Source organism: Tachysurus vachellii, chromosome 5 (assembly GCF_030014155.1).
Source record: "Tachysurus vachellii isolate PV-2020 chromosome 5, HZAU_Pvac_v1, whole genome shotgun sequence".
Taxonomy (NCBI): Eukaryota; Metazoa; Chordata; class Actinopteri; order Siluriformes; family Bagridae; genus Tachysurus; species Tachysurus vachellii.
The window spans coordinates 21,509,825-21,524,891 of NC_083464.1; the positions used below are offsets into that span (position 1 = coordinate 21,509,825).

General features: G+C 39.2%; 1 protein-coding gene across 9 annotated transcripts; it reads right to left on the reverse strand.

Moving 5' to 3' along the window:
- On the reverse strand, nt 1-14,958 carry gra (granulito). Of its 9 annotated transcripts, none has more exons than XM_060869284.1 (7): nt 14,657-14,958; nt 12,893-12,969; nt 12,712-12,761; nt 12,497-12,572; nt 3,446-3,552; nt 3,285-3,342; nt 1-527 (listed from the first exon to the last, which is right to left on the reverse strand). In XM_060869284.1, the coding sequence occupies exons 2-7, from the start codon at nt 12,963-12,965 to the stop codon at nt 484-486; spliced, it is 408 nt and encodes a 135-aa protein (XP_060725267.1). In that variant the 5' UTR covers nt 12,966-12,969; nt 14,657-14,958; the 3' UTR covers nt 1-483. The 9 variants fall into 9 exon arrangements, with proteins under 9 accessions (XP_060725267.1, XP_060725266.1, XP_060725271.1 ...); XM_060869283.1 differs by having other exon boundaries at nt 14,604-14,956; XM_060869288.1 differs by having other exon boundaries at nt 3,449-3,552; nt 14,675-14,950.
- Between the last annotated feature and the right edge of the window lie 109 nt (nt 14,959-15,067).

Genomic DNA, 15,067 nt, shown 5'->3' on the forward strand with positions numbered 1-15,067 from the left:
TCAAACCCATTATTTCCCTTATTTACAGTTAGGCACACAAACAAGCAGCATGGTCTATTTGGGCAAATAATTATGTGCAGGATGTTTAATTTAATCTGGATTTATGGAATCGTGTAAACTTTGCATATTAAAGGACCTCAGGCATACAGTCTCCTCAGTACAACTCTATACTACATTCCTCAATGCTCTGTTAGTGTTCCAGTTAAAACACACACACACACACACGTCACACAAGGTCATCTGAATGTTAGTAAGAATTACAAAGCACACACTAAAATAAGAAACTGCAGGATGTGGTCTAAATGACAAAATAAATAACGTCAGAGGCCAAAATGGAAACTTATCCAAAAGCCCTGTGAAGGCTATGAACCTGAACCATTTCCACAAAGACAATGACATACAGTACGGTAACCTTCTACAGACATTGTCATCGCTTCTTAATTTGTCATTATTACACGTTAAAGATGGAACAGTAGAGAAGAATCAGTTGAAACTCCAACACCGAAAGGAATCATTATTCAGGTGACCTAGAGAAAAGACACATAAACATCAGCTTACTTTCTCTAGTTTTACAAACAGTCTAGTGATAATTCCAGCAGAAGACAGAGGAGAAAAAAAATCATAAATAAATATCATCCATATATACCAGGGAGTCAAACCTTCTGAAACCAGGAATCTATTTAACTGTAAAATTAAATTTATAAATGCAATCCAACTATCTGATATATACAATAATAACCTTTTTAGGGGGGCACGGTGGCTTAGTGCTTAACACGTTCGCCTCACACCTCCAGGGTCGGGGTTCGATTCCCGCCTCCACCTTGTGTGTGTGGAGTTTGCATGTTCTCCCCGTGCCTCAGGGGTTTCCTCCGGGTACTCCGGTTTCCTCCCCCGGTCAAAAGACATGCATGGTAGGTTGATTGGCATCTCTGGAAAATTGTCCCTAGTGTGTGATTGCGTGAGTGAATGAGAGTGTGTGTGTGCCCTGCGATGGGTTGGCACTCTGTCCAGGGTGTATCCTGCCTTGATGCCCGATGACGCCTGAGATAGGCACAGGCTCCCCGTGACCCGAGGTAGTTCGGATAAGCGGTAGAAGATGAATGAATGAATGAATAAACTTTTTATTCCTGAATTTTACATTGACATAGCCGTTGAGGACTAAGCTTGGGGTACAAACACGTATGCCTCACACCCTGCCTTGTGCCTGGAGTCTCCTGGGATAGGCTCCGGGTTCCCTGTGGCCCAGTAGGATAAGAGGTTGTAGAGAATGGATGGATGGATTCTATTTGTACAAATCTCGAGTTCAGGTATTGTCACAAAGTTGCTTTAGCACAAAAGCATTAGAATTATGTACACACACACACACACACACAGACACACAGACACACAGACACACAGACAGACACAGATTTAGGTAAATAAAGCCAGAGGCAACATTCAATTCAAGAATAAATCTGGGTTGTGAGAGAGAGAGAGAGAGAGACATTGCTGTAAACCATCTTATCCATCCTGGTCACTCTCAAATGTCACTTGACATCAGCTGTCAAATGCATGCAGGTCAGCTGTCTAGAGCACCACGTAAATAAAGAAGTCTGCTGTAAACTCTTAACTACACACTTCACGTTTGTGCAGTCAGGTTTAAAAAATATTGAGTACTATGCTCATCTGTTGTTCATTATTATTTGCTTTCGGTACCAATATTTGAGTGGTGAAGAGGGACACTTGTTTATGATGCATGGAATGACTGCAAACGAGGAGCTGAACTTGGGCGTTTTTTACAAGTACTCGAACACTCACACTGCAAAGATAAGTTTACTACAGTGCTCCAGTCCTATGACATGACAAGAGCATACCTTATAATTTGTTTTATATAATTCTCTCTCTCTGTGTTCCTTCTCCCTCTCTCTGTCGCACTACACATGCTACTAATGAGATGACCCCTTCTGCTCTCAGGATCTGTGTGATCAAGTTCTGTTTGGAGTTTGCATTATCTGCTGCTGAGGATAAAACCATGCAGACAGGATACAGGCCAGCAGCTTCAGACCAGACTTCTTTGTTACTCCAGAACTGTTAACAGGTTGGCAAAAAATTCTCAAACTTCCCATATGCTTACCTTAGAGGTCACATATCAAATGTTAGACCTGGCTCTAGTAACCTAGGAGCAGGTTTGAATTCGGGTCGGAGTTGTTCACAGCTTGTGAAGAAGTTCAGGTTCAGTCTTGTTTTTTTCCAACTCAGAAAATTCTCAAAAACTAGATCAGGACCATCTTTTTCTGACAGAGGCTTGTCAAGCAAAAGTCAAGCTTCTGAAGCCAATGAAGCACACATCCAATCTTAGCATCCTTACACTGCTACCTTTAGAATTTGTTTAATAACTGCTAAAGTGTTACATGCTAGATCCCCCCGCACATCTAGTCCAGGTCTGCTAGAGGTTCCAGAGTTCCACCTGTAGACTAAAGGTGGCTGTCAGGGCCTCAGATCTGTGGTGAAGGTTAAAGGTCGAACTCACTTTATTAAATGAATTTCCCCTAGACGTCTGAAAATCGGAGTCACTGTCAGTCTTGAAACCATGATTAAAGACCTACATCTTAATGAAGTACTTAAAATCGCACATTCTGATACTTCTGGTGTACATCTTGCTATATTCTCTTTCCAAGTTTTTAGAGTGATGGTGTTCTTACACCATGACCTAGTGAACCAGGATCAGCAATGCAATTATTGATAAAGATTTTGGCAAAATGGTAAAGTTTAAAAAAAAAAAAAAAAAAAACTTTTTTTTTCAAAAGCTAATTTAGACATGTCTGTTTTACCTAATTTCAAATTTATATACCATTTGCCAATTTTCTGATGCTCCTTTAACATATGATACTAAGTTTATAGCCTAACATTTTTGTGGCCTTACAGACTTCACAGACACACGTGCATGGGTACAGAGTACGTGGCTCACTGCATTAATTATACTGTGCATACATGTCATTGTGATATTTGTGACTGTGATTCATTCATTAACATTCAATAAACATTTTATCCTCATCAGAGTCATGGTAGACACCAGGCACAAGGCATACATACAGCCTAAATGGGAGACCAGTCCACCACAGGGCTCCATGCACATATACCGTACATACATACATACATGTTTTTTTTTGGAGGTTGGGGAAAACCAGAGAACCCAGAGGAATGTGAAAATCCATATAGAAAGTAACCTGAGCTGAGAATTGAACCAGAGACCACAGAGATATTTGGGATTGATGCTCCCAGTGCATTCACATTAACATACTTACAGTACATGTCCACCTTAGCGCAGTTGTTTCCAACTAGCTGGTGTGTGTCTGGTTCCCTCTACGAATGAGTAAAATGACATACACAAAAGTAGTTACAATCCATACAAAACAACCACACAATTTGACATTACATTCCACCATTAATATAAAGAGCGACCTACCACCTTGTCCAAAACTACTGGGTGATCTGGCAGAAAGTCCGGCTTTTTCTTTGCCATTGGTGCATTTGCCAGCTTGATCAAGAAGTTTCTGCTGTATGATATTCTCTCTATCGAGAACAAGTGAGACAATGTAACGATAAAAAACTGTGGCCATTGTGGTATAAGAGGATTTAAACACTTTGGGTCACACCCTGTTGTGTTTATTTTAATAACGTAACAATGACTGAATACCTGAATGATTCCTACCTGGTTTCTCAGGTGCATTTCTTTGGCTGTTCAGCTTGAGAGTTTCATTAAAATGCTCCACTCTTATCGTGTTTACCTTTAACATGAACAACAGGTACTGTGGTGTTAGAAAAAGGGGTACCAGTGGTATGAGATAAAAATTAAAAGATGGTGACAATGTAACTGACACCCTATAACTTCATGAGCATTAACAACAACAACAACAAAAAAAACTTACTGGTCTTTCTCTTGGGTTCTCCAGAGGCTCAGCCACTACTTGTGTAACCACTACACACATAAAGGGCGCATCAATTACAATAAAGGCATACAGAGGTGTTTACTGCAACAGATCTGCTTAGATTAGGCAGCGAATCAAGTATTTAAAAAGCATTAGTTTGATCCAGACAGACTGTTTTTACCTTGATGACTATTTAGTCTGCGCAGTGGCCTTGCTGGCTCCAAATTACGCATCCTCCTTGTGGAAACCTCCATTATTCTGATGAAATAAAATATTCTCTTCATACAAGTCATAGCGAAGATTTAGAAACTTCCTGACTAAATAAACCACTTTGAGTGTAGTCATTAATCAATACTACTAACTTTATTAACACATTAACATTAAACAGAAGTATACACACATTTTATTGCTGGTGTATTGAAGAAATAACCCCTTTTGATGTAAAGCATGCACAGGTCCAGCATAATGCAAATGTTTGCATGCCATTAGTCTGAAATTATAAAAGCTACCAGGAATTTTTTGCAAAAGTTTCTCCAGTGGTTCACTACTGGTTCTCCAGTGTAATCAAAGTTATCAGTAAGATTACCCTGACAAGACAAAAAATGATTTTTGAAAATGTACGGCATAAAAAATAATGTCTACAATATCAGTCCTGCCTTGTTGGTGATCGATGCCAGTAGCTGGCCTTTTATCATGTACACAATGTGTAATGTGTAATTAGCCAGGGTCCTTACCAGTGCCCCAAATTGTGTACATGATAAACTGATACACAATTGAAGATTGAAGGTTGGGTTTAAAATTTGAGACTTGATAACCTGCTCAGAATAAAACTATGGTGCGAATCTTTGCTATAGTGAAGGATAGATAAAATGTGCACAAATCTGCTGTCGTTTATAGTTATTATAATATGTTTAATCAAATAACCACGATTTAGTGGTCTGACCACCTGTTAAACTCATAAGATAGGACAGATTAGTGAACTTGGACTGGATTAAATATATTTAAACATATCTATATTTATCACAGAAAGTATTTAAATCGTTTTAACATCTATATGTTAGCTAAAGTTGACCTCTTTCCCCTCACAATGGCCATTTCAGAAATAAACACACAAATCAATGCTATTCTTATACTATTTAACTCATGGAAGGAATAAACATCACTCCTGGTATTTTGCCATATAAGTTACAACACAGCAAACAGACGAAATGAATTTGTGGCCAACTTTAAACCGCTCAACAGATCAAACTGTGTTAGCAGCCGGTGTCGTGATCATAAAGCCGACATGCTAGCGCTGAAGCTTCAGTGTTTATAAAGCTTTACAACAGATAACACTGAAACCTTACCGTGATTTCACCTGTAGTGCAAAGGACCACTTTAAAAAGTTACAATAATTAACCTGTCATTGCTGTCTTACGTGATGTATTTCTCCAACGCCAGAATCAGTGTTCTCTGTTAAACGGTCTCTACTGCATACTACATACTACCCTACTACATAGTACATACTACACACTACCCTACTACATACTACTACATACTACATACTAACCTACTACATAGTATAGACTACCCTACTACGTAGTACATACTACCGTACTACCCTACTACATAGTACAGGGTACTACATAGTACATACTACATACTGCTACATACGACCCTACTACTTACTACCTAGGATCTCTACATAGGGCGACACAATGAGGGGCAGCACTTTTGTCACCCTATTTATTGCAGTAGTGCGCTGTTCCTGACTCAGCGGGGGTGGGGTGGGGTGGGGTGGGGCAGTTGATTCCAAATGACTCCCCATAGTTATTCCAAATGATTCCCCATCACTGTGTGGCGTCACGAGGCAGTGTCCTTTGAATGAGCCGCCATTTTGGTGAGTATCCTAGTCAGACATGGGCGTAAATCCCGGGGGGGGACGGAGGGGACATCCGAGGGTTGTCCCCCCCATCCGAGGATTGCCCCCCCCCAAAAAAAATTTATTTAAAAAATATCGCACTCTCTATTGTGAACAATATACGTATGTTTACCTAAATAATTGTGTAAGTAGAAAATAAAAACAAACGCAAAAAATGCATTTAGAAACAGTTGAGTTCCCCCTCCCCTTCCTCACAGTGGTTTGACCCCCCCTCCCCTTCCTCACAGTGGTTTGACCCCCCCTCCCCTTCCTCACAGTGGTTTGACCCCCCCTCCCCTTCCTCACAGTGGTTTGACCCCCCCTCCCCTTCCTCACAGTGGTTTGACCCCCCCTCCCCTTCCTCACAGTGGTTTGACCCCCCCTCCCCTTCCTCACAGTGGTTTGACCCCCCCTCCCCTTCCTCACAGTGGTTTGACCCCCCCTCCCCTTCCTCACAGTGGTTTGACCCCCCCCTCCCCTTCCTCACAGTGGTTTGACCCACTGCCTGCTTTCCCAGTTCATCTCACCTCTCAGACAGGTGTGTGGCTGCGGCTCAATTAATGTTGAACTCCATTAAGTAGGGTATTTTATTCACTTTAAATAAAGCGATTCTCTTTAATGTAGTTGATGCGATTAAAATATGACTTATCTAGTTAACGTTAGCTTGTTTACAATAGCTTGTTGCATAATGCACTGCAACTAACACGCCAAAGCCGTTTCCCATGCATTGTTTTATTTGGGACGACTTGGTATAATGTTAACTTAACATTAACGGCCACAATTAGCATATTGTTTAGCTGTGCATTTAGTAAATGAGCACTGTGCTACATCCGAACTGACCCCACTGTACTTTTTTGTATAATCAATTTCTATTCTGTTATTAAGTGTCTTAATTAATTTTAAATAAATTTTTTAACCTTTTTTTAATTCCTAGTTTTTATTGTTGTGATTTTTTTTTATGATAGTTTTACTTTCTTTCTATCACTTTGAATTACTATTGTGTATGAAATGTGCTACAGTAATACTACAATATGATAATATAATAGTACAATTTGACTGTATTATTTGTGTCCCCTTCAAAAATTGCTCATGAGAAATTTTATATTTATTGTCCCCCCTACTGTTAAATGAAATTTACGCCCATGTAGTCAGATAGACAGCCTATTTACCTGGAATGGTCTTATACAAAACACATTACAGCTGGGGTTTAAAGAGAGAAATAAAAGAAACCAGGCTATTAAAAAAGAGACAAAGAAAGAAAATTTTATCACATTTGTTTCCTTCACATCTCCAGTTGCCCATCTTACTAGTCACTCATTCATTTGTAAACAACAGAAACTCTAAATGATGTTTAACTTTTAATTCATCAAAACAACAAGCACTAGATATGGAACATAAATAAAATATTCTCTTCATAACAGTTGTGAAGATTTATAAACTAAATAAACCACTTTGAGTGTGGTCATTAATCAATACTATAAACTTTATTAACACAGTAACATTAAACAGAAGTATACACACATATTTTATGTTACTGTGTTAGTAAAGTTAATAGACCGCTTTCTGCTAATGTCACACATGCGCACTGAACACTCTCTCCGCTCATATTGACAAGACCCGCCTCTTACTGCTCTTTGGCTACACGTTTGTTTTGATTTTTGTTTTGTTTGGTGGCCCAACGCAGTTTTCTGAAGCATTTCTCAAATATCGGAGACCCTACCTTTAATAAATGGAAATTGAACAAATACTTTGTATTTGGTTAAAATGTGGTCAGTGATCCTGGTGAAACAGTTTTGTTTTGTGTTTTTGTCGGTGTGGTTGCTGGGGGGGTGGAAATGTCACTCTTGCCTTTCTTCAAAACTTGAGAGCCCTGTTTTTTTCTTCATCAGCTCAATTCTGACCTGTGTTACACTGATACAATTATAGGGCTCCGTATTACCCTGTGCTGCAGGACTTGACGTCCAATAAGGGTGGAATTTTGAATCATGCCGTGCCCTACAATGTCGAGCTACATGCCCAATCCATTCGCATCTCAGGCAGAAGGCCTGACCATCATACTAATTATTACATGAATTCTTCCCAACCAGTGTAAATGTCTATTATAATTACACCAGTGACAACATGCACAGGAACATGTTTTATATCTGTATATGACTGTGTATGAATAACTCACTCACTCACTCACTCATTTTCTACTGCTTATCCGAACTACCTCGGGTCACGGGGAGCCTGTGCCTATCTCAGGCGTCATCGGGCATCAAAGCAGGATACACCCTGGACGGAGTGCCAACCCATCACAGGGCACACACACACACTCTCATTCACTCACGCAATCACACACTACGGACAATTTTCTAGAGATGCCAATCAACCTACCATGCATGTCTTTGGACCGGGGGAGGAAACCGGAGTACACGGAGGAAACCCCCGAGGCACGGAGAGAACATGCAAACTCCACACACACAAGGCAGAGGCGGAAATCAAACCCCCAACCCTGGAGGTGTGAGGCGAACGTGCTAACCACTAAGCCACCATGCCCCTGTGTATGAATTATTTCCTGTTAATTTAATTTTGCTAAACATGGCATTGTGAATAGATATTTATGTAATTTTAAAAGACTTAAAAGATTCTGTGTGTAAACCTGAAATGATGATATGGAATGGGTGTATACTGAATGACAAAAACAAATGTGCCTGAATACTATTCCCTTTACTGTAAGACCCCTTCATCCTAATCTTTGAAAGTGATATTACTATGTTAGATTCAAGATTCAAGATTTGTATTTGTCACATACACAATTATATAGAGCGTATATAACTAGCAGTGAAATGTGAATCAAGTCCGCTCCATGGACAGTGCAATTATTAAAAAAAAATACAACACAGATTAAAAAAATACAACACAGAGTGAAATAAAAGTAAACAATAAAAATATAAGAATAAAATATAAAAGATGTATACTGTGTAATTAAATATAGAATGAAAAATAGTGTGCATGAAAGTAAACTGTAGTCATAAATATTGAGATACACAGGGATGCACAAAAGGCAATGTGCATATGTGTATTATACTGTAGTCTTAAATATTAAGATACACAGGGATGTACAAAAGGCAAACGTGCAAACAGGTTGACACTTACAGTATGTCAATGTGAGGTAGTGAATGATGAATATATCTTACTGATAAGTGAATATTAAGTGGAGACATGAAGATGTTAAGAGGCTGGTTTTGAGTTTAGGAGCCTGATGGCCTGGGGAAGAAACTCCTCCTAAGTCTCCCAGTTTTTGCCATCAGGCTACGGAAGTGCTTACCTGATGGCAGCAAAGTGAAAAGATGGTTACTGGGGAGGATTGAGTCCTTGATGATTTTAACAGCTCTGTTTTTGCAGCGTTTGAGGTAGGTGTCCTGCAGAGAAGGGAGAGCAGACCCTGTGATGCGCTCAGCTAAGTGCACACCTCTCTGCAGGGCTTTGCAGTCTTGACTGGAGCTGTTCCCATACCACACTGAGATACACTGAGTCAATACACTTTCTATGGCCCCTGAATAGAAAGTTTTTAGGATTGCAGGTGAGACCCTGAATTTTCTCAGCTGTCGCAGATGGTACAGTCTTTGCCTGGCTTTATTAACCTGTGTTTGAATGTGGGTAGTCCAAGTCAGGTCCTCAGAGATGTTTACACCGAGGTACTTGAAGCTGCTCACCCTCTCCACAGGGGTCCACGGATCATAAGAGGAGTATAATATAGGGCTGCTGCTGTCTCTTCCAAAGGTCAACAATCAGCTCTTTAGTTTTGCTCACATTCAGAGAGAGACAATTGTCCTGGCACTATGATGTTAGTTTCTCTACCTCTTCCTAGTATGTGATCTCATTATTGTTGTGAATGAGGCTCAGAACCACAGTATCATCAGCAAATTTGATAATAGATGTGGAGCAATGGGAAGATACGCAGTCATGTGTGTAGAGAGAGTAGAGCAGGGGACTCAGGACACAGCCTTGTGGGGCTCCTACATTCAGGGTGATGGAGTTGGAGGTATACTGGCCTACTTTCACCACTTGAGGTCTGCCGGTGAGGAAATCAAGAATCCAGTTGCAGAGTGAAGAATTCAGGCCGAGGTCCATGAGTTAGAAGCCAGCCTGATGGGGACTATAGTATTGAAAGCTGAACTATAGTCGATAAACAGCAGCCTTACATAGTTCCTATTATTGCTGTCAATGTGTGTGAGAGAAGAGTGCAGGATGTGAGAGATGGCATCATCAGTGGATCTGTTGGGGCGATAGGCAAACTGAAGAGGGTCCAAAGTATCCGGGATGGAGGAGCAGATGACGTTTTTAACCAGTCCCTCGAAGACCTTCATGACTATTGATGTGAGGGCAACTGGACGATAGTCATTCAGACAAGAGAGTTTATTGTTCTTAGGCACCGGGTTGATGACAGATTTTTTTGAAGGAGGTTTGAACCACTGATATACATGCCTGTGTTATTCCTATTGGGTGGGAGTGATTTTGAATAAAAAATGTTAATCTTGAAAATTAACATCTGTCATATGTGATATTAAGTGTTATTGTCTTTTGTTCAGTTCATTTCACTGTTAAAGGTGATGCATGAGAAGCAGTTGCAGCTTTTCATTAAATGTTTGTGTTTTATTACTTGCTTCAGTTATAAATTACCAAAAATCTCTAAATTGGCCTGTTCCTAATATTTTGGCCTGTTCCTAATATTCTGGCCAGGCCAAATTATTAGGAACAGGCCAGAATATTAGGAACAGGCCAAATTATTAGGAACAGGCCAAATTATTAGGAACAGGCCAGAATATTAGGAACAGGCCAAATTATTAAGAACAGGCCAGAATATTAGGAACAGGCCAAATTATTAGGAACAGGCCAAATTATTAAGAACAGGCCAGAATATTAGGAACAGGCCAATTTATTAGGAACAGGCCAGAATATTAGGAACAGGCCAAATTATTAGGAACAGGCCAAATTATTAGGAACAGGCATGTGTGTGTGTTGCTCAGGGTAAATTCTCGTGTTCTCCAGTCCTAATGTTACGATATGTATTTCGCTGGTGCTCATTCAATTCTGTTTGCATATTCCTCTGTGGAATATTCAAGAACTAATTCAAGTTTTGTACTGGAACAGCAAAACAAGGACCTTAGTACAGGCTCAGTACATAAACAGAGATTTGTGTTCTGAGGACACAATTTCAGTGTGTTGTGTCCATGCAAACAGTGGTGTCAAAAGTATTCACATTCATTACTCAGGTAGAAGTATAGATACTATGGTTTAAAAATACTTCTGTACAAGTTGAAGTATCAACTCAAGCTTTTTACTGTTATTGTAATTGTGCTATTTAGGGTATAGCCTCGGGGGGAGGGGGGTATCAGTTGATTCCAAATGACTCCCCATAGTGATTCCAAATGATTCCCCATCACTGTGTGACGTCACGAGGCAGTGTCCTGTGAATGAGCCACCATTTTGGTGAATATCCTAGTCAGATAGCCAGCCTATTTACCTGGCATGGTCTTATACAAAACACATTACAGCTGGGGTTTAAAGAGAGAAATAAAAGAAACCAGGCTATTAAAAAAGAGCGAGAAAGGTACCCTTGTTATCACATTTGTTTCCTTCACATCTCCAGTTACCCATCTTACTACTCATTTGTAAACAACAGAAACTCTAAATGATGTTTAACTTTTAATTCATCAAAACAACAAGCACTAGATATGGAACAATGTCTGGAAACGTATTAAGACATAACATATCCAGACCAGAACACCAGAACTCACAATTTTATCCAGACAATTTATTTGCTTTATTTTAACACTTGATGCGTTTTAATACTGAGTTGCAATAATATGAAATGAATTCCATTGTACTTTTTTATTTCAGTAAAAAGAAACACAAGTGGGTTTGTATTAACCATAACAAACAAAGCCTATAAAAAACAAAAAACAAGAAAAAACAACAAAAAACAAGAGTAATTCAGTGCAACACATGTACAGTATATGTCCAATACTTATTCTTTTGGCTCACATTAATACATATTAACTAATTAATTATATCTTTTCTGTGGACATGAGAGATGAAGTTGCTGGTCATGTACAGGCAAAGGGTCACGGCATCTCCATGTACTCTAGGGATAAGATCAGGAGAAGGCAGCTGTGGGTCTGCTTTAATATCATCCAGACTGGAAATCATAAATATCCTTTACTCCTGTGTGAGAATGAACAGAAATGCGAACTAAAGCTAATGTATAATAACCACCTTAGCGCAGTTGTTTCCAAATTGCAGGTATGTGTCTGGTTCCCTCTACGAATGAGTAAAAAAGAATTTACACAATACTTATATTTACACAAAAGTAGTTACAATCCATACAAAACAAACACACAATTACACAACCAAATAATGACAATTCATTCCACCATTAATATAAAGAGCGACCTACCGCCTTGTCCAAAACTACTGGGTGATCTGGCAGAAAGTCCGGCTTTTTCTTTGCCATTGGTGCATTTGCCAACTTGATCAAGAGGTTTCTGTTGTATGATATTCTCTCTATCGAGAACAAGTGAGACAATGTAACGATAAAAAACTGTGGCCATTGTGGTATAAGAGGATTTAAACACTTTGGGTCACACCCTGTTGTGTTTATTTTAATAACGTATCAATGACTGAATACCTGAATGATTCCTACCTGGTTTCTCAGGTGCTTTTCTTTGGCTGTTCAGCTTGAGAGTTTCATTAAAATGCTCCACTCTTATCGTGTTTACCTTTAACATGAACAACAGGTACTGTGGTGTTAGAAAAAGGGTACCAGTGGTATGAGATAAAAATTAAAAGATGGTGACAATGTAAGTGACACCCTATAACTTCATGAGCATTAACAACAACAACAAAAAAAAAACTTACTGGTCTTTCTCTTGGGTTCTCCAGAGGCTCAGCCACTACTTGTGTAACCACTACACACATAAAGGGCGCATCAATTACAATAAAGGCATACAGAGGTGTTTACTGCAACAGATCTGCTTAGATTAGGCAGCGAATCAAGTATTTAAAAAGCATTAGTTTGATCCAGACAGACTGTTTTTACCTTGATGACTATTTAGTCTGCGCAGTGGCCTTGCTGGCTCCAAATTACGCATCCTCCTTGTGGAAACCTCCATTATTCTGATGAAATAAAATATTCTCTTCATACAAGTCATAGTGAAGATTTAGAAACTTCCTGACTAAATAAACCACTTTGAGTGTAGTCATTAATCAATACTATTAACTTTATTAACACATTAACATAAAACAGAAGTATACACACATATTTTATTGCTGGTGTATTGAAGAAATAACCCCTTTTGATGTAAAGCATGCACAAGTCCAGCATAATGCAAAGGTTTGCATGCCATTAGTCTGAAATGATAAAAGTTTCCTTCATTGTCATAAGTAATAAAAAATTGTAGTGTTCCTACTACTGGTTCTCCAGTGTAATCAAAGTTATCAGTAAGATTACCCTGACAAGACAAAAAATGATTTTTGAAAATGTACGGCATAAAAAATAATGTCTACAATATCAGTCCTGCCTTGTTGGTGATCGATGCCAGTAGCTGGCCTTTTATCATGTACACAATGTGTAATGTGTAATTAGCCAGGGTCCTTACCAGTGCCCCAAATTGTGTACATGAAAAACTGAAACACAATTGAAGATTGAAGGTTATTATAACAGCTGTTGGGACAACAAGCACATGAGTGTGATGATCAAGGTGTCCTCATGCTTTAAGCCTTGTAGTGTATAATGTACTGAACCAGTTCTGTTGTAGTTCTGAGATTTGAATGAATGAATGAATGAATCACAAAGCCTTTTCATCACTACATACATTACAGCACAGTGAAATTCTTTTCTGCAGATAATCCGACTGAAAAGGTTGGGGTCAGAGCGCAGGGGCAGCTATGATACAACAGCCCCTGGAGCAGGGAGGGTTAATGGCCTTGCTTAATTGCCCAACAGTGGCAGCTTGGCAGTGCTGGGGCTTGAACCCCAACCTTCTGATCAACAAGCCACTTAAGCCACCACTGGAAAGGATAAAGGGTTATTGTGCAGCAGGTGATGGCTGTACCAGACGACGAAAGCCATAATGTTGATTACTGTAAATCAAAAAGCTTTACACACAAATCTGATCATGTTTCCTAAGAGAAAAGGAAGAAAAATCCCTAGGGCTAGTTTCAGGTCTTTTGTGCCATTTTTTAGATGCAGTTGGGTTTAAAATTTGAGACTTGATAACCTGCTCAGAATAAAACTATGGTGCGAATCTTTGCTATAGTGAAGGATAGATAAAATGTGCACAAATCTGCTGTCTTTTATAGTTATTATAATATGTTTAATCAAATAACCACGATTTAGTGGTCTGACCACCTGTTAAACTCATAAGATAGGACAGATTAGTGAACTTGGACTGGATTAAATATATTTAAACATATCTATATTTATCACAGAAAGTATTTAAATCGTTTTAACATCTATATGTTAGCTAAAGTTGACCTCTTTCCCCTCACAATGGCCATTTCAGAAATAAACACACAAATCAATGCTATTCTTATACTATTTAACTCATGGAAGGAATAAACATCACTCCTGGTATTTTGCCATATAAGTTACAACACAGCAAACAGACGAAATGAATTTGTGGCCAACTTTAAACCGCTCAACAGATCAAACTGTGTTAGCAGCCGGTGTCGTGATCATAAAGCCGACATGCTAGCGCTGAAGCTTCAGTGTTTATAAAGCTTTACAACAGATAACACTGAAACCTTACCGTGATTTCACCTGTAGTGCAAAGGACCACTTTAAAAAGTTACAATAATTAACCTGTCATTGCTGTCTTACGTGATGTATTTCTCCAACGCCAGAATCAGTGTTCTCTGTTAAACGGTCTCTACTACATACTACATACTACCCTACTACATAGTACATACTACACACTACCCACTACATACTGCTACATACTACATACTACCCTACTACATAGTATATACTACACACTACCGTACTACCCTACTACATACTGCTACATACTACATACTGCTACATAGTACATACTACCCTACTACATACTACTGTATAGTACATACTACTACACACTACCCTACTACACACTACCCTACTACATAGTATCTTCACATAGGGCGACACAATGAGGGACAGCACTTTTGTCACCCTATTTATTGCAGTAGTGCGCTGTTCCTGACTCAGCATCTGGGATCAGCCGATACCTCTCTG

Excerpts from the sequence above, each read along its gene's own strand:
- gra (XM_060869284.1), bottom strand. The coding sequence starts at position 12,965 with ATGGAGGTTTCCACAAGGAGGATGCGTAATTTGGAGCCAGCAAGGCCA. Across the intron at positions 12,573-12,711 it reads AGAACCCAAGAGAAAGACCA|GTAAACACGATAAGAGTGGA; the intron begins GTAAGTTTTTTT and ends TTCATGTTAAAG. Across the intron at positions 3,553-12,496 it reads AAAAGCACCTGAGAAACCAG|AGAGAATATCATACAGCAGA; the intron begins GTAGGAATCATT and ends TGTTCTCGATAG.